The sequence below is a fragment of the Leopardus geoffroyi genome, chromosome B3 (assembly GCF_018350155.1).
Source record: "Leopardus geoffroyi isolate Oge1 chromosome B3, O.geoffroyi_Oge1_pat1.0, whole genome shotgun sequence".
NCBI lineage: Eukaryota > Metazoa > Chordata > Mammalia > Carnivora > Felidae > Leopardus > Leopardus geoffroyi.
Window position 1 is genome coordinate 4210167 of NC_059337.1, and position 17409 is coordinate 4227575.

The 17409-nt window shown below is 52.9% G+C and overlaps 1 protein-coding gene and 1 long non-coding RNA gene across 3 annotated transcripts in view; both read left to right on the forward strand.

The window, feature by feature from the left end:
* The window catches only part of LOC123582446, a 31877-nt gene extending 23263 nt beyond the window's left edge, over positions 1–8614 (forward strand). Inside the window, exons 3-6 of the long non-coding RNA XR_006704383.1 lie at positions 2916–3136; positions 8037–8110; positions 8256–8335; positions 8600–8614. This is a non-coding gene — a long non-coding RNA (uncharacterized LOC123582446). The remainder of the gene's footprint in view (positions 1–2915; positions 3137–8036; positions 8111–8255; positions 8336–8599) is intronic.
* Positions 8615–10222: 1608 nt separating this feature from the next.
* Positions 10223–17409, forward strand: part of AP3B2 (adaptor related protein complex 3 subunit beta 2) — a 34063-nt gene continuing 26876 nt past the window's right edge. The window contains exon 1 of one of the 2 annotated variants that reach the window (XM_045448617.1): positions 10223–10529. In XM_045448617.1, the coding sequence (XP_045304573.1) occupies positions 10417–10529 (113 nt within the window). In that variant the 5' untranslated portion in view covers positions 10223–10416. Of the gene's footprint in view, positions 10530–14078; positions 14354–17409 lie in introns of those variants that run through there. The other variant, XM_045448616.1, reaches the window with a different exon arrangement.

Here is a 17409-nt window from a genome sequence, read left to right on the forward strand (position 1 = left end):
GGCAGACACAAAAGGTCACAGATTATATAATTCCATTCATATGAAATGTCCAGAATAAGCAAATCCATAAAGGCAGATTAGTGGTTACTGGGGAGCTAGGGGGAGCTGAGGGGAGAGGGGAATCAGGAGTGACTGTTTCATGGATATGAGGTGATTTTTTGTTAAGTTTTTTTAATGTTTATTTTGATTTTTGAGAGAGAGAGAGAGAGTGCGAGTAGGGGAGGGGCAGAGAGAGGGAGACACAGAATTCAAAGCAGGCTCCAGGCTCTGAGCTGTCAGTACAGAGTCCGAATCGGGGCTCAAACCCATGGACCAAGAGGTCATAACCTGAGCCAAAGTCAGACGCTTAACTGACTGAGCCACCCAGGCCCCCCAATATGGGGTGATTTTTGAGGATGATGAAAATGTTCTGCAGTTAGTTAGTGGTGATCGTTGCTCATATTTACAAACAATCTAAAACCCACTAAATTGTACACTTTAAAATGGTGAACTTCACCGAAGAGATTATATAGATGAAAAGTGAGCACATGAAAATATGTTCAACATGTTAAGGAAATGCAATTTAAAGCCATTGTGATAGGGCCACCTGGGTCGTTCAGCCAGTTAAGCGTCTGACCTTGGCTCAGGTCATGATCTCACGGTTCGTGGGTTCGAGCCCTGCGTTGGGCTCTGTGCTGACAGCTCAGAGCCTGGAACCTGCTTCAGATTCTGTGTCTCCCTCTTTGCCCCTCCCCTACTCACACTCTGTCTCTCTCTCTCTCAAAAATAAGTAAACATTAATAAAAAATTAAAAAAATAAAGCCATCGTGATAAGAAAGAGGAGCCCAAAGAGATAGGATGCCTAAATGTTATATGATGTCTGGGAAGGGATCCTGAACAGAAAAAGGACCTTCGCAAAAATCTAAGGAAATCTGAATGAAGTATGGAGCTTAGTTAATAATAACGTGTGAGTTTTGGTTCATTGTCCCAAGTGAACCATGTTAAAAAGGGTTAGTTTGGGGGGATGATGAAACCATTCTTCATCTTGACTGTGATTAATCTATACATGTGTTAAAATTCATAAAAATGCACAACAAAAATAGTTAATTTTACTGAATGTTAATTTAAAAAAAAAAATGTTTAAATGGCTTGGAGGAATTGGAGAGTAACTAAGAATCAGTAGAACCCAGACATTTGATCCTTGAAAGAAGTGAACTGCACTGGATGAGATCTGTTTCCACAGCTTTCTCCTTAGGACACTCCCCAGTCCGCAAGGTGTGGGATGGCTAGAACTCATGCAGAAAGCCACAGACTTCTTGGCTTAAGATCGAAGTGGACTTGGTAGGGGAGGGGCAGGGGGGGATGGGTGAAGGTAGTCAAAAGGTATAAACTGCCAGTTATAAAATAATAAGTCCTGGGAATGTAAAGTACATATGGCAACTATAGTTTTTTAAGAAAAGATATTGGTGGATAAAGTTCAATGCTGCCAGAGCAGCCGGATATTGAGGGAGAAAACCCAGAGAGGAGGAAGCTGAAGAGAAGAAATCCCCTAAATCTGCATATGAAATCCCTCAATTCCTTGTCCAGTGGAAAGCAGCAGCTCAAAGGCAGGAAGCAAAAGGCAGATATTTCAACTGCTGCCTGCCACAAGAGAGACAATTTGTAGTTTGATTTTCATAAACTCAGAAGAGCTTGGACTGTCCACTGAAATCCCAAAAGGGCCATGTTCTCGAAGACCAAGTGGCAGGACTAAGAAATTCACTTTAATAGTAATGGGGAAACTTAAACTCACCATGACGAAGGTTGAACCAAAACTATACAAATACAAGGTCAAGTTCAAGCTATTTTTTTTAATTTTAATGCTTTTCTTTTTAAGTGTTTATTTTTGAGAGAGACAGAAGTGAGCAGGAGAGGAGCAGAGAAAGAGGGAGATACAGAATCTGAAGCAGGCTCCAAGTTGTCAGCACAGAGCCCAATGCAGGGCTTGAACTCACAAACCACGATCATGACCTGAACCGAAGTCAGACACTTAACCGACTGAGCCACCCAGGTGCCCCAAGTTCAAGTTACTAATTTGACTGTCTACTAATACAAAAATCAGTGTTCTTCAGAAGATAAAAGAATCCAGAATCCGTATAATGTATCATCCCTAATGTCCAGTATAGAATTTTTTTAAATCCTAGACTGCTCCCCCCACTGCAAATGTAATTCAGTGTTAATAGAAAGGTCAGACAGTAGCAGTAAATACTAAGACCACCCAAATGTTGGTGGGGGAGGGGTGTCTTTGAAGCATCTATTATAAATATCTACAAAAGAGTTTAAGGAAAAGAGTGCTAATGAATACATGAATGAGAAATCTTAATACAGAAAAAAATACTTAAAAAATAGAAATTCAAGAACTGAAAATAAAATTAAAAATTCAGTGAGTGAGTTTAACAGCAAATTAATGATGTCCAAAGAAAGGGTCAATGAAAGAAAATATTGAGAAGAGACTGAGAAAAAAATATTGAAGAAAAATGACCTATTAATATTTAGGTGATGGCATTAATTGGAGCTCCGGGAGGGGAGGAGAAAGAAAACAGGGTAGAAAAAATGTGATGAATTAATGGCTACATATATATGTATGTATGCATATATAATTTGTTTCCCTATATCTTGTAGACAAAAAAATTTCAGATTCAAAATCTCAGGGAAGCATAAGATAGGTAAATATGAATAAAACCACTCTTAGGCATGTCACAATCAAACTGCTGAAAAGAGAGATAAAGAGGAAATATTGAAAGTGGCCTAAGATGACAACCACATGACATGTTGGAGAACAATGATTTCCGTTCTCATGGACTTCTCACCTGAAACCATGAAGGTCTGGCGATAGTGGGGGAATCTTCAAAGTTCTGAAAGAAAAACCCATTAATACGGAATTCTGTATCCAATAGGATGAATGAAAATGATATCAGAGAAAACCTCAGACCATCATGAATGAATAAAGAGGACAAACAAAAACCAGAACAGTTCCAATGGCTACCAGAGAAGAGGTGGATGGAAGGATGGGTGAAATAGATAAATGCGATTAAGAGTATACTCACCTTGACGAGCCCCGAGAAAGGCACAGAATCGTCGGATCATCATGTTGTACGCCTGAAACTAATATAACATTGTATGTTAAATATACTTCAATGTGGTATATGTCTGAGTAAATATAGAAGACTATTTTGTCTTCTTTCTCTAAAAGATAGGACACTTTTTTTTTTTTTTAATGTTTATGGATTTATTTTGAGAGACTACACGCATGTGCGTGTGCTGTGCTGTCAACCAGAGCCCTGTGCAGGGCTCGATCTCACGAAGTGTGAGATCATGACCTGAGCCAATATCAAAAGTGGGATGCTTAACTGACTAGGCCACCCGAGACGCCCCAAGATAGAACACTTTAAAGCAAAAATTATAACGTTACCTTGTGGCTTATAAAGTATGTAAGTATAAAGTATGTAAACTATAACATATATAACAAATACAGCATAAAAAACAAAGTAGGGGATAGTGGTATTGGACACATATGTTTACAAATCTACATTTTATATGAAGTTGTTTGATATTATCTCTCAGGTAGTTTGTGAAAAGTTAAGTAGATACGTAGCAATACCTAGAGACACTACTAAAATATAAGACAAAGGTAGAGCTATTAATAGATAAAATGGAATTCTTAAAAAATACTTGAATATGTTAAAAGAAGACAGGAAAGGGAAAACAAAGGAACAAAAATCAAAAGGAGAATTAAAAAATGGTAGACCTAAGTCCAACCATATCAATTATTATATTAAATATCTATGGAGTAAACAGTTTAAAGGCAGAGGTTGCCAAAATGAATTAAAACAAGACTCACCTATATTCCGTCTAAGAGATACACTTTAAATATAAAGACATAAATTGAAAGTAATAGGATGGTAAAATACAGAACCTGCAAATAGCATATCAGATGAAACAGACTTCAACACAAAACGTATTAGCAGAGATAAGGAAGGACATTCATAACGATGCAAGGTCAAGTCATCAGAAAGACATCACAATCATAAAATGCTTATGTATCCAACAGAGTTTCAAAATCCACAGAGCAAAACTCAGCAGAGCTAAAGGGAGAAGAAGACCATCTCACAATCATAGTTGGAAGTTTTAATGTTCCTCTCTTAGCAACTGGTAGAAAAACTACACAAAAAATCGGTAAAGATATAGATGATCTGAACAGCATTAATCAACCATGTTGATCTAACTGATATATCTAGAATACTGTACCTAAATGTGCAACATAAATATTTTTTAAATGCACCTAGTATATCCACCAAAATAGACCATATGTTAGTGGATAAAGCAAGTCTCAATAAATTTAAAGGGAATATATAGAGAGTTTCTCAGACCGCAGTAGGGTGGGGATGGGGCACTTGGGGACCCTAGAGGCCAGTGAGGGGATAAGTACAGGTCAGATGTGGGGGGAGGGGCAGGACACTGGGAAGAAGAGAGAGAAGGTGAATGAGGGCACCAATAACCCACCCCAGACCCCAGCCTCACAGTCATTGGCTGCCACCTGCCCCCGGCGTTGCCAAGGGGGCGAGCTGCCATCAGACTGGCCAAGGCCTCAGTGCGCAGAACGGGGTGCCAGGGCTTCCTGCTTGGCTCCCTTCTCTGCTGGAGGGACGGACAGCTTGTCCACTCTGCTCTGGCCGCAGAGGAGAGCACCTAGCGAGGTGTGGGGTGCGCCTGCAGGGTAAGCTGCTTGGGCTGGGGGCTGGGATCCAGGTGGGATTACTCTGTGCCAAGAGGGAGGGGGGTGACCAAAGCCTTTGCGAGGGAAGGGTGGCCTGGAGCAGAGTGTGCTGGGGGCTCCAGGGAAGGGCCTGCTCGGCCCCAATAGGGAGCCCCGACCCTTGTTCTGACTGAGATGGCCAGCTGAGGGCAGTGACCCCAAAACCTTACTTCCCACAGAGGAACTCTGTCCAGGGCTAGACTGAAGGGGGATGGGAGGGGCCAGGAGTTCCGACTACAGCCACAGAGCCTAGGGCAACCACGATGGCCCCACAGTGTTTGTGCTCAGTGACAGGACCCCGTTGGGTTGAGGTCGTGAAGGGGCCTCGGAGAGACTGCCTGGTAGGCCCACGTCCAATTGCAAGGCTAGCATCCTCATTCTATTTCCCCGAAGCCTCAGTGGGGCTGAAAGGAGGAAAAGCTCGGTCCCCCAGCAAAGCCCCCACGGGGCAGGCAGTGTTGTTGGGAAGGTGCCAAGAGACTGAGTTGTTTTGTGCCCTGGGCTCTTGCTCACAGCTCCAGGGGCCTTGCTCCTTTCTTCTCCTACAGAGAGAATGGTGTCGTGGCTCTATAAAAGTCAAAGGGAAGGGCGGCCGCTTCTCCAGCTCAGGAAGCACACATGGGGTCGGTACATCCTGGGGCAGGGGGAACACTCGTGGGCTGGCAGCTCAAGAGAGGTAGTACTGTGCAGTGGTTAAGGTCAAGGGCACTAGACCAGATCATCTGTGGTTGAATCCCGGTTTCTCCACTTACTAGCTTGTAACCTTGGCAATCTTTGCGAGGCTTGGTCCCCCCATCTGTAAAATGGGAACGAAAACAACAGTATCTATTTTATGACCGTCGTTAGGGCTAAATGGGGCTTTAGCACAGGTTTTTAGCAATAGATATTTTTTATTATTATTATTATTATTATTATTATTATTATTATTACTATTACTATTATTATTGATGGAGCACCACAGGTAGACCCAGATCCACTATCTGAAGGGGCATCTCCTCATCCAGACCCTGAGTCAAATTCCAGGGCCTGGCTGATGGTGGCCAAAGTGTCCCCATCCTTCCCACCACCGCCACCACGGGGAACTTTTCAGAGGGAGAGTCAGAGGTGGGGCCCTGCTCGCCAAGGCCTTTCCAGCCGGGTGATTCCCTGAGAGCTCTGGGGCAGGGGTCACGGGGAGGCAACAGCCTCTGGGGGCCCATTGTTCTCCTCTGAGCCGAGAAAAATGCATTCTCTCCACCTCTCTACCCCTCACGCCAAACTCTGCACCCTCACGGGAGGACCAAAGAGAAGCCAACACTGCCCGGCTCTCCTCGTCCAACTCACAAAGAGCTCTCTGTGCCTCACAATGGTCCTGTGAGGCCCAGCCTTCTGGGCTTACTATCCCCAGTTCACAGATGAGGAAGTTGAGGCCCACAGGGAGGAAGTGGCACACGTGATGTCCCACATAAAGAAGTGGCTCAGTCGGGACTCCGCCTCCCAGTCCCAGGACTGCAGCACAGAGCTGTGGGCACAAACAGGGCACAGCCTAGGGGGATCTGTGGGAGGGGCAGTGGCCTGGCCCCTCCCTCCTGAGCGGCCAGGTGGTGATAGCTGGGTTTTGGGTTTTTTCTCCCTAGATGAGCTTCACATCCCAGGTAACTGGAGCAGAAGTCCTCAGCGTGTCTTGTTTTCTCCCCAGGTGGGATGTCTGCTGTCCCAATAGGGGCCAGGATCCAGCTGTGACGGCTCCTTGGCCTAATGACAAAGCCAGAGAGGGAAACAGGAACCACGGTGCCCTCCCTGTTAGGAGGATTGCAGGAGAGCATGACCTAAGGCCACAGGACTGTGCACATGACTGTGGTCTCCTGAAGTCAAGGCAGATGGAAAGGGAGAGACCTGAACCTAGGGTGACGAGTCATCCAGGTTTTCCTGGGTTCGGGATGTGTTTTAAAACCTGGAATGGGGGCGCCTGGATGGCTCAGTCGGTTAGGCGTCCGACTTCGGCTCAGGTTATGATCTCACCATTCGTGGGTTCAAGCCCTGCATCAGGCTCTGTGCTGACAGCTCAGAGCCTGGAGCCTGCTTCGGATTCTGTGTCTCCCTCTCTCTCTCCCCCTCCCCCCCTCACACTCTATCAATCTCTCTCTAAAATGAATAAACGTTAAAAAATAAAAAAGAAAACAAAAAACAAACCTGGAATGTTCCAGGCAAACGGGGATGAGTTGGTCACCTGACTCTTTCACAGCTCCCAGTCTGGGAAGGTGAGACTCACCCAGGAATGAGTAGAGGAGACCACAGACTGGGACCAGGAAGGAAACGAAGTGTTGGGGGATGGGGAGCCACGGCCACCTTGTGGTTGGCACTCCATAAAGCAGCCTGGGGCAGCCCGGCTCCTCATTTGCATATGAGTCCTTCCTCTCCAAGTCAAATCTGTGGGAGTCAAGTCCCTCCCTTCCAACGAAAACACCCAGACATGGGGGGTGGGGGAGCAGAGGGGGAGGTGGGGGCCGGGTGGGGAGGGGTCTATTTCTTTCTCCCAGGGCTTCTGCAGCTGGGACCGCTGGGCACTCACCAGGCCCTATTTTCGCCCCCTTTCCAGGCACTCTCTGAGGCCACATCTCAGGCACAGTCCAGGGGGCCATCCTTCCAAGTCCCCGGGGCACTCTCTTCCCAGTAGATAGGGCAAATCTGAACTAAATGGGTTTCTTACTTCCTTCTAGAAAGGAAGGTAAAGGTGATCAGACACATGCAGTCATGCACACCTACATTAAGCTGTGTGCACTCCAGCGATGTAGAACCTCCGTGGACCTCAGTTTCCTTATCCTGAAAACAGGGATCCTGTACCCATCTTGTAGAATTGTAGTAAGCATCAGATGAACAGTTGCTCCATAGATATTTGTTGTTGGAGGGGACTCGGTCCACTCAGGCTTGGGAGGAGAGGCCTCTCTTGGGTCCAGATGTCACCCATGTTTCTGTCTCTTCAGGGCTTCTGCTCAACTCAAGTACATGCAGTTCTTGGTGTTGCCTCCAGGGAATGGCAAGGTGGGAGATGTTTGAGGAAAGGGGCGGAATGGAAAGGTTGGAATTTAAGAGGAGAAGAAAACATTGGATGAGGAGGAGGTCCCAGTCGCTGGGAACTGAGTTCTTAGTGGTGGCTCAGGGCAGGATTTGTCCATCGGCGATGACCAGGCCTCTGGAGTTCTTCAGCACGTGGAGGCAGGTGTCAGTTAGTGAAGCCTAGCCCCTGGAGCGTAAGTCCTCAGCGTGTCTTGTTTTCCCCCAGGTGGGATGTCTGGAGAAGACAGGTCTCCGCTGATGACCGGCAGAAGGAACTGGCACCCCCCCCTGCGCAAACAGGTCTGGTCCCTGTTTCCTCTCAGGCCCTGACTGGGGCGGTCACTACCATCCAGTCCTTCCTCTCTGAGGCTTTCCTGGGGTAGCACTGGGAGGCTGTGGAGTTAGAAGGCAGCGAGCCTGAGCCGCAAGACCTCTTCCTGTTCAGGCTGTTGTCCGCTGCTGGACACTGGTGCGGGGCCCACGTGGGCGTGTGCTGTGGCCATGGGGAGATCATCCGCCTCGAAGGTGAGCATCTCCGGCTGAAACGTTGGCCCTAGTCTGCCAGAGAGGCCGCCCATCCAAGCCCTGTTCTACCAGTGGGCAGGGCACACGAGAATGAAAACTGCAGGCTCCTAGCTGGAGGGGTGAGTCTCTGAAGATGGGCACTTGGGCACCCAGGGAATGGGGCTCAGGGCCTCGGGGTCCTGGGAGATTTGGGTGCGGGATCACGGCACTGGGGTCACAGGACCTAACTGGCTCTGACTTGCACCCATTGGGTGATCCCTGCAGGCAGGAATGTAATCAGCCACAGGCTTCACACGTCTCTGTGTTCCTGCAAAGCCGTTGTATCTAAACGGGCAGTGCCTGCTGCCACACCCCCGCGCCCTGCTGTGGCGTGTGCTGCGTAGACGTGGTGGCCTTGACCGTGGGCGAGGCAATGGACTCAGACCCACCCCCCCATCACCCCGTGCGCAGCAACTGCTGCACTTTACACTGGGTCTCCTCCGACTCCGGGGCCCATCCGGATCCCCTACAGATAGATGGCAGTCCTATTAGCTGGGTGAGTCTGGCCCAGCTACCCACGCACGATCCCAGCCCGCCTCCAGAGCTAACCAGTGTGCTCCTGCAGAATCGGTACTGTCTCTCCCCACCCAGGCCATGCTCATCAAACTCAAGATCCACTTTACTCTGGCAGACCCAGAGCACCCAGAAGCAAACTAGCCTGCCAACTTGGTGAGGTTCTACTTCTCTGAAAGTCTCTTGGGACCATCCAGGAAGGCCCCAGCTCACAGATCCTAGGCACATCTATTTCCTTCAGCCTACCAACTTCCAAACCTAGGCACTGCCCTGGTCCTTGTTAACCCCCATGCCCATTCGCCCAGTGGAACCTACCTATAGAGCCCTCTTTCTGTGCCCACAAATTCTGATTCTGGAGATGCTGAGATCCAACACTCAGCCCTATAAACTCTTCCACTTTCCAAGTCGAGCCCTCTTCACCTTCTCCTCCAAGCCCAGTCAGGAGACCCAGCCATCCAACCTGATGTGCCAAACTCAGGCCCAACTAGATCCCATCCCTTTCTCCAGCCTGGCCACTACTTTCTCTCTAGACCCAGGCAACCTTTCCTCAGGGGAAGTGGGGGGGGGGGGGTTGTGCTTCGGGCCTTCGGATCTGAGTTGGAAGCCTCACATGATCCAGGAGTCCTGGCTGTCACACCAGACCCTAACCCAGCCCTATCCCTTCCTTCCTAGGTGTCAGTGGACCTGAACTTGACTGTGGATAGGTGTGACCTCAGGCCATCCTGAGTGGGCATGGCGGCTTCAGAAATGGTCATTAAACTATATTGCAAAGCTGGATTCGGGGTTCACTGCCCCTTCTATTCGGTGTCTATTTCTCCACCCGAAGCCTGCTGTAGGTTCCTCTCTTGGGCCAGACTTAAATTGTCACCTCCAGCTAGCCTTCTGGCCTCCTGATGAGAAAGCAAGACACCATCAGAGGGGCCCAGATTTTGTAGGCAAGATGGAGCTGGGAGAGGGAGCGTCTTTGGTCTCCGAAGCGGGTCTCCCAGTGCAGTGCCTCCTTCCTGCTCTAGGACCGCCAGCCCTGTGGCACAGCCTTCTCTTCAGTCCCCTGCTTTCCTTCCACTGCGTGGGTGAGCATCGGTGACCGTGTCGGGAATGAGCGGAGTCCCTGGAGGCCCTTCCACCGAGACCCTGTGGTCGGGGGGTGAGGGAAGGCGTTGTGCGTCTCCCGGAAGGCTGTCCCATCCTCAGTCCAGCGGCCTCCACCCACCCCCGGAACAGTCCCTCTAAGGGACAGGAACCTCCCTTACCGGGAGGGGGAAGGAAGGCGGGGATTTCCGAGGGATTCGGGCGGGGCCAGACCCTGCGGCACCGCCCCGCCCCCTCCGCGGACACGCCCTCCGCTCCGCAGGCGCCGGTGCCTTTAAGAGCCTCTCCGCGCGGCCCTGATTGATAAATCCGCGCGCTGCCTCCGCCCGCGCAGATTGCGGCCTCCGCGGAGCCGGGCCTGCGCTCGCCTCCTCGGTCCCAGCAGCACCCCGGCCGCGCGGCCTCCGCCCCCGCGAAGCGCTCTCCCCGGCAGCCCCATGTCGGCCGCCCCCGCCTACGGCGAAGACAAGGGCGGCTCCGCCGGCCCCGGGGAGCCCGAGTACGGCCACGACCCCGCGAGCGGCGGCATCTTCTCCTCCGACTACAAGCGGTGAGGGAGCGCGCGGCGCGCCGGCACCATGGACAGCGGCCCGGCCGCGCGGCCCGGAAGCCCGCCCTGCCCCCTCCCGCCGCCGCCGCCGCCGCCGCCGGGCCCCCGCCCCGCCCCCTCCCGCCGCGGCCCGACCCTCGCGGCCCTGTCCTCCCGCGCCGCGCGCCGCCCGAGGGCCCACCCGGGACCCGGGGAGGGGCTGGAGGCTGGCGGGGGATGGGCGCACCCTCCCGCCCCAGGCGTGCCCGCTGGGTGTGGGTTTGCATCACCGGTTCCCCGCCTTTTTCGCGCGGGGCGAGCGGGCTCCTGAGGACCGCGCGGGAGGGGGCAGAGGCCGTGAGGTCCAGCTTGGGGCCTCTCCGGGAAGGCCGGCCCGGGGTGTGCACCCAGAACCTCCACGGCCCGGCCCCTCGTGCAAGTCCACGTCCCTCATTCTGGCCCCACGCTAGCACCCCCAGGCCGCACCCCTGCTTCCCACTTTGCCCCTGTACTTCAACCCCACCTGGGCTTCCCACTCTTCCCCTCCACCTTTGGCTCATTCGTTGGTTCATTCGTTTATTTGTAAATCCTGAAACAAGCATTTTTCAGGGACTGCTGTGTCCATTCTCATCCCAGTCACTGTGAATACAGGCGTGAACCTGAACCGGTCCCCACCCTCTAGTTGCTCTGGAGGGTTGCCCCACAGGGAGAATCTGTGTTGGGGGGTGGACAGCCGGAGGGGTGCGAAGAGCTGGTCTCTGGCCCTGGGGAACAGGGAGAGAGGGGAGTGAGGAATGTTCCAGGCAGAGGAAAAGCTTTTAGGTTTTGTAGGTGCTAGTACGGATGGCCAGAATCAAATCGCTGCGCCAGGCCTCCCGCGTGACCAGAAATGAGGGTGGGAAGGTGCCAAAGTAGCGAGGAGTTCTAAGCAGGGGATATCAGATTTGCATTTTAGAAGGATTCTAGGCTGGATTGTGGAGAGGAGATTGGAGGTGTGCTGGTTTAAGCAGGAGACAAGGCCTGGGGAGGGGGGGTTGAGTGTTGGGGGAGGGAGACATGATGGTGGGCTAGACTATGGTGGGGGCAGAGGATCTGAGGGCTCTTGAGGGGATAGAAGTCACAGACTGATGATTAACTGGGGGGAGAAGATAAGAATAATACTCAGGTTACTATTTCTTGTAACTGGATAGATGGCGGTTGCTGTGCAGTGTGATTGGAAATAAAGATGTTACAAGCAAATTCGGGAAAATAATGGTGAGGCCAACTTTTGACAGGCTGGGATTGTAAACCCTGAGGGATATTCAAGCCTAGGAGGTAGCTGCATTTTAGGATTTGGATTCCAGGAGAGATTATTAACATATGTATGTTAATCAAGGCCACAGAAGGAAGTTAAGATAACCCAGGGAGAGTATATAAAATGAGTTCAGGGGCACCTGGGTGGCTCAGTGGGCTAAGCGTCAGACTTCAGCTCAGGTCATGATCTAGCTGTTGGTGGGTTCAAACCCCGCGTCGGCTCTGTGCTGACAGCTCAGAGCCTGGAGCCTGCTTTGGATTCTGTGTCTCCCTCTCTCGCTCTGCCCCTCTTCTGTGTACTCTCTCTCTTTCTCTCAAAAGTAAAGATTAAAAATTAATTAATTAATTAATTAATTAATTAAAAAAATGAGTTCAGACGGCACACAGGTATGAACCCTAAAGACACCTTAGGGATGACCAGAATGCAGGGGGAAGTGTTTCAAGGTTACTGAGAAAAAGTAAACCAAAGGCTGGAGGGAAACAAAATGTTTCAAGAAGGAGGAAGCAATCAGCAATGTCCACTCAAACAAGGGAAGACGACCACTGATTTGACAAAGAGAAGGTCAACCCCTCCTTGCTCCAGGTCCCACCTCCTGTCCTGGGGGACAAGTCTGACAAAATCAGAAGAGGAGGAGCTAGATTATTTTTCCCCAACATTCTATCACGAACAGCTTAAAACATACAGAAAAGTTGAGTGTGTAATGTGAGGAATACGTACGCCCTCCACCTAGATCCAACTGATGTTGACGCTCTGCCGTATTTGCTTTTTCTAACATCGAGCCATACAGATTTTTGGCTGAACCGTGTAACTTGCAGACATCATGGCGGCCCCTCAGCCTTAAATTCTTTTTATTTTTTTAAAATTTTTTTTCTTTCTAATGCTTATTATTTTTTTGAGAGAGAGAGAGAGAGCACAAGAGAGAGCGTGAGTCGGGGAGGGGCAGAGAGAGAGAGAGGGACACAGAATCCGTAGCAGGCTCCAGGCTCCGAGCTGTCAGCACAGAGCCTGATGCGGGGCTCGAACTTACCGACCACGAGATCACAACCTGAGCTGGAGTTGGTCGCTCGGCCGCCTGAGCCACCCAGGCGCCACCTCTTTTCTTTTTTTTTAAGTTTATTTATTTACTTTGAGAAAGAGAGTGGGTGGGGGAGGGGCAGAGAGAGGGGGAGAGAGAGAATCCCAAGCGGGCTCTGTGCTGTCAGCCCAATGCGGGCTCGATCCCACGGAACGAGGATGAGATTGTGACCTGAGCCAAAATCAGGAGTCGGACGCCTCCCAGGCGCCCCAGCCCTGAGTTCTAATCAGCATCGAAAGCCAGATTGGAGTGAGTAGAGAAGCAAATAGGAGGTGAATAAGTAAAACCCGGAAGATGGGAAATTTGCTTTCAAGAAGTGTGTACAGGGAAGAGAGAGAAAGAGTTGCTGGGGGAGAGAATTAGTTCAAGAAGGTCTGTGTATTTTATTTGTGTTGTTATCTGTCTTTGCTGTGAGGGTGGGAGGGGCTGGAGCAAGTCTTACTGCTGGTGGGAAGGAGCCAGCAACCCGGAGAGGGCGAGGCTGAAGGGAGCTACGGGGGGCCTGGGCCGCTGGGTGATGGGAGCACCGCCTGGCTTGGAGGAGGATCCCTCTGCCCAGGCAGAGGGGGGCAGGAGGAGAGGAGACACAGATGCCTGGAGCCGCAGGGGATGTTATCTAAGGCCTCTCATTTTCTGTGAGAAGCAAGTGGTAAGGGACGAGCCAGGCCGTGGGTGGGGATCTGAGGCGCGTCAAGGGGATCTGAGGCCACCTGCTCCTGGCAGGGGAGGGGCGGTTCGGACGGAAGGCCAAGGGCAGCTGCAGGGATGGACCTGGGGGGCCTGGGCCAGGGAGGGGGGAAGCCGAGGGAAGACCAAGCTGATGGGAAGGCAGGAGTCCGGGACCTGGCTCTGGCTTCGGTCCGAGCGGGGAGCAGGTGTGCAGGATTTCTGAGGAAGAGCGGTTCTGGGGAGGCAGAGGTCCAGATGCGGCCGGAGAGTGGCGGTGAGGAGTGGGTCCCTCACCCCTGTCTGGATCAGCTCCCCTGACCACGGCCCCCCCGCCCCCTGGTGGGAGATTGGGGTGGCTTAGTCCCCAGTCGCTGCCTTCCTCCCCCTCTCAAGTCCTCGTCTCTGAGCAGTGAACGGGAAACCGGAGCCTCCCTGCCTGCCAGTGTCCGGTTACTGAGTCTGGGAGGCGGGCCGACTGGTAACAGGGACAGGCGTCCCCAGCTCCCTGGTCAGCTGGGTCTCATCTCGGAGCAGGACCTGGTGCCCGATGCAGCGATTCCTGCAGCTCCCGGGGGCCGTGGTGAGGCCGGGGGGCCGGGGGGCCTGCGGAGCTGACCGGGAGGCTGCCAGCCCTGTGCTGGGCCCCGAAGGCGGCCCCCCACCCTGGTACCAGGCCTTGCAGCCTGAGGAGCTTCGGTGGCTGCAGGCCCCAGAGGAAGACACGGCCCCAGAAGCGCCTCTGGAAGGGTCTTGCCCGGAGCCTGGCCGGAGCGAGAGCCAGAGCCAGAGCCAGAGCCAGCTGCTAAGGTACAGAGGAACTCTTAGCGACCCTCACCCCGACGCCCGGAAGGCCAGAGGCCAGGCTGAGTCCTTCGGGTCCCACCTGCTCCGGAGGAGGACTGGGCCGGCGTTGGGGTCCAGGCTGGAGGGGGTGGCAGGGGCACCGGGTGGGGGCTGAGGGTACGAGGGGGGCAGACTTCCCTTAAGGGAGCTGCGGGCCCTCTGGGGAGGAGGATAATGAAATGTTTGAGGGTCCAGGGCCACTTTGACTTTGCCCGAGGTCCTGGCTCCAGTGGGCTCTGAGTGGGGTTTGGAGACCAGCTAAGGCACAGGGCTTGGCCAGCCTCCCCCGTCGAGTGGGCTGGGACCCGACTCGTGTGGTGAGGAGAGGGACCCCGTGTGGTGTCGGGGGAGGTGGGTCTGTCTGGCCTCCGTGCCATGTTCTCCCCCCAGACTGACTCTGGCCACCCTCCCCGCCCCCCCCCCAGAGTCCCTCAGGCCAGGCTGGGGGGTCAGGTGGGAGCGATTGCGGTGTAAGGGGATCTGACCGTGGGAGGCTAAGGTTTCGGGGCTTTAGAGAATTGCCCTGTATCTCCCGCTTCCTCTTCCTCTTGGGCACACAAGCCGGTGGAGACACGGGACCCGGGGCGGTCACATCCCAGGAGGGAGCTGCTCCGTTAACGGGCATTTGACAATCCAGCCTGGGCTGTGCGTGCTGCGTACCCACAGTCCCTCCACCCCTGGTCCCCCTCTGCCCGGGGCCCTGGGGTGTATGCGCTAGGCTGGGAGGGTGGGGGTAGTGTGGGCGCCCCCGCGCAGGCCCCGGGGTGTGTGCGTTTGACACAGGCCTGTGGCATTTCTGGGAGCGGTGAGGACACCCAGGTGTGAGCAAGTCTGCTTCAGAGAACACCCAGAGTCAAAAAGGACCGGGCAGACTCCCGCCGCTCCCCGTGAGGTCACCCCAGGCTGACCCCAGGCTGATCCCTCAGAAGGGGGTCGGAGGATCCACGAGGCTGCATATGCATTGGATCCTAGCAGCCTACGCTCGTCCTCCAGAATCGCAAATAGGAGTCCCCTGGACACTGGGGAATGAGACCGAGTGACAGCTCTGTCCAGAGGGTGTATGTGTACGTGGTGTGTGTTGGGGGGGGGGGGTGCTCGTGCAGGGTGTACATGTCTAGACGAAGGCGTGGGAGGCTGTGGAGAGGACTTGTTGGCGATGTGTGTGTGTTTGTGGGTGTCTGTAGGGATGTGTAGTTGAGGTGTGTGTTGATGGCTGTGTGGGTTTATGTGGACAGTGTCTGAATGTATGGTGTATGTGTCTGTGTGTGTTTCTCTGGAGGTTGTGGGCGTGTGTCTGCAGGGGCTTTTTTGTGGGTGTGTGTGGGTTTACGTACGAATTCTATGTGCCTGGGAGGTGCAGGCGTGTCTGGGGGTGTGTGGGGGTGTCTGTGGGGTGCAGGTGTCCCTGTGGGGGTGTGGGGGTGTCTGCGGGGGAGATACGGGAGTGTGTGGATGGTGCCGGCGTTTGGTGGGGATGTTGGGGTGTGTCGGTGTCCCTGGGTGTGAGTTGACTGTGAGGTGTGTGCGTAGGGGCACCTGGCAGTGGTGTGTGTCGTAGCCCGGGGGTGGTGGTGCCCGGCTTTCATTCTTCCTGCAGCCCCAGTGCCGCCCGGGCCCAGCTGACCGGTCTGTACCTCTTTGCATAGACAGTTCCCCCCGCCCACCCCGCCCTGTCCTGAGCTCCGCCCCTTAGGAACTGGCCACCGGGTGGGTGTTGGGCAGAGCGACGGGGCCCCGGCTCGGCCATGGGAAAGTATCCTCTGATTTTGCGGGCATCTCCCAAGTGACCAGCATGACCGGGGCTGGACATCTTCTGCCCTCATCTAACAGCTAGCACGTCCGCTGTGTTCCAGAAGGCATCATCTTTCTGCTTTGCTTTCCATCAAAAAGTCTGTTCGGGCAGGACGCTTTCTAAAACCCTTGGAACCTCCGTTTCTTAGCAGCCCTTCCGTCCCTTCTGAGTGTGTGTTAGGCACTCAGGCATCTGCAAAATGCAGCCCTAGGAATCGGCTTGTGCCGTTCCGCGTTCTCCTCCTCTTAGCCTCTGCCGCTTGCTCGTCTCTCCACGTCAGCCCCACAGTCACGTTTGCCTCTGTGACTCTCGTCACGCTCTTCCCTGCTGACACTGCTCCTTCCGATTTCTGGCCGTCTGTTGTTTCTAAATGTTTCGCTGCCTTTTTCTTTTTCTTTTTTTAAAATTTTTTAACGTTTATTCATTTTTGAGAGACAGAGAGAGACAGAGTGTGAGTGGGGGAGGGGCAGAGAGAGAGGGAGACACAGAATCCGAAGCGGGCTCCAGGCTGCAAGCTGTCAGCACAGAGCCCGACATTGGGCTCGAACCCACAAACCGTGAGATCATGACCTGAGCCAAATTTGGGCGCTTAACCGACAGAGCCACCCGGGCGCCCCTAAACGTTTCACCGCTTTTCAATTTCTATTGTCAGTGATACCTTTCTAGACTGGGTTCTCCTGCCTGGGCCAAAAGGTGTGGGTTATCCGAGTATCATCTGGGGAATGGGAGAACCGTGCAGGACTGCACACACAGCTGCTCACCACATTTTGGAACTGTCTTGACAACACATGAGTGTATCCCTTGTCCCACAGCTCTCTGGGCTGCGGACAGACACCTTTTTCCATGGGCTCATTCACAGTTCTCTGTTCACTTCTTTGACCACCAGCCCCTGCGCCTCTGAGTATGGTTGGGCAGGTTGTTCATTGCACAAGGGCACCTGGCCGAGGAATAGCAGACTATACTCCGCTCATTGAATGGGGAGCAACAGCTCAGGGCTGTGTCCACCTGGAGGGACAAGCAGACGGTGGATGTGCTTGCAGCAGCCCTGACAGCGAATGCTAGAAACAGATCTTAAATCGATAGCAGTACTTAATTTTGAATATTGAACTTGTATTTGCCACATCCCAAATAATGTCCTCTCTGTTGCTATTATAGGCTGGATTGTGTCCCCTTCAAATTCCTGTGTTGAAGTCCTAACCCCCACTGCTTCAGAATGTGACTATTTTGA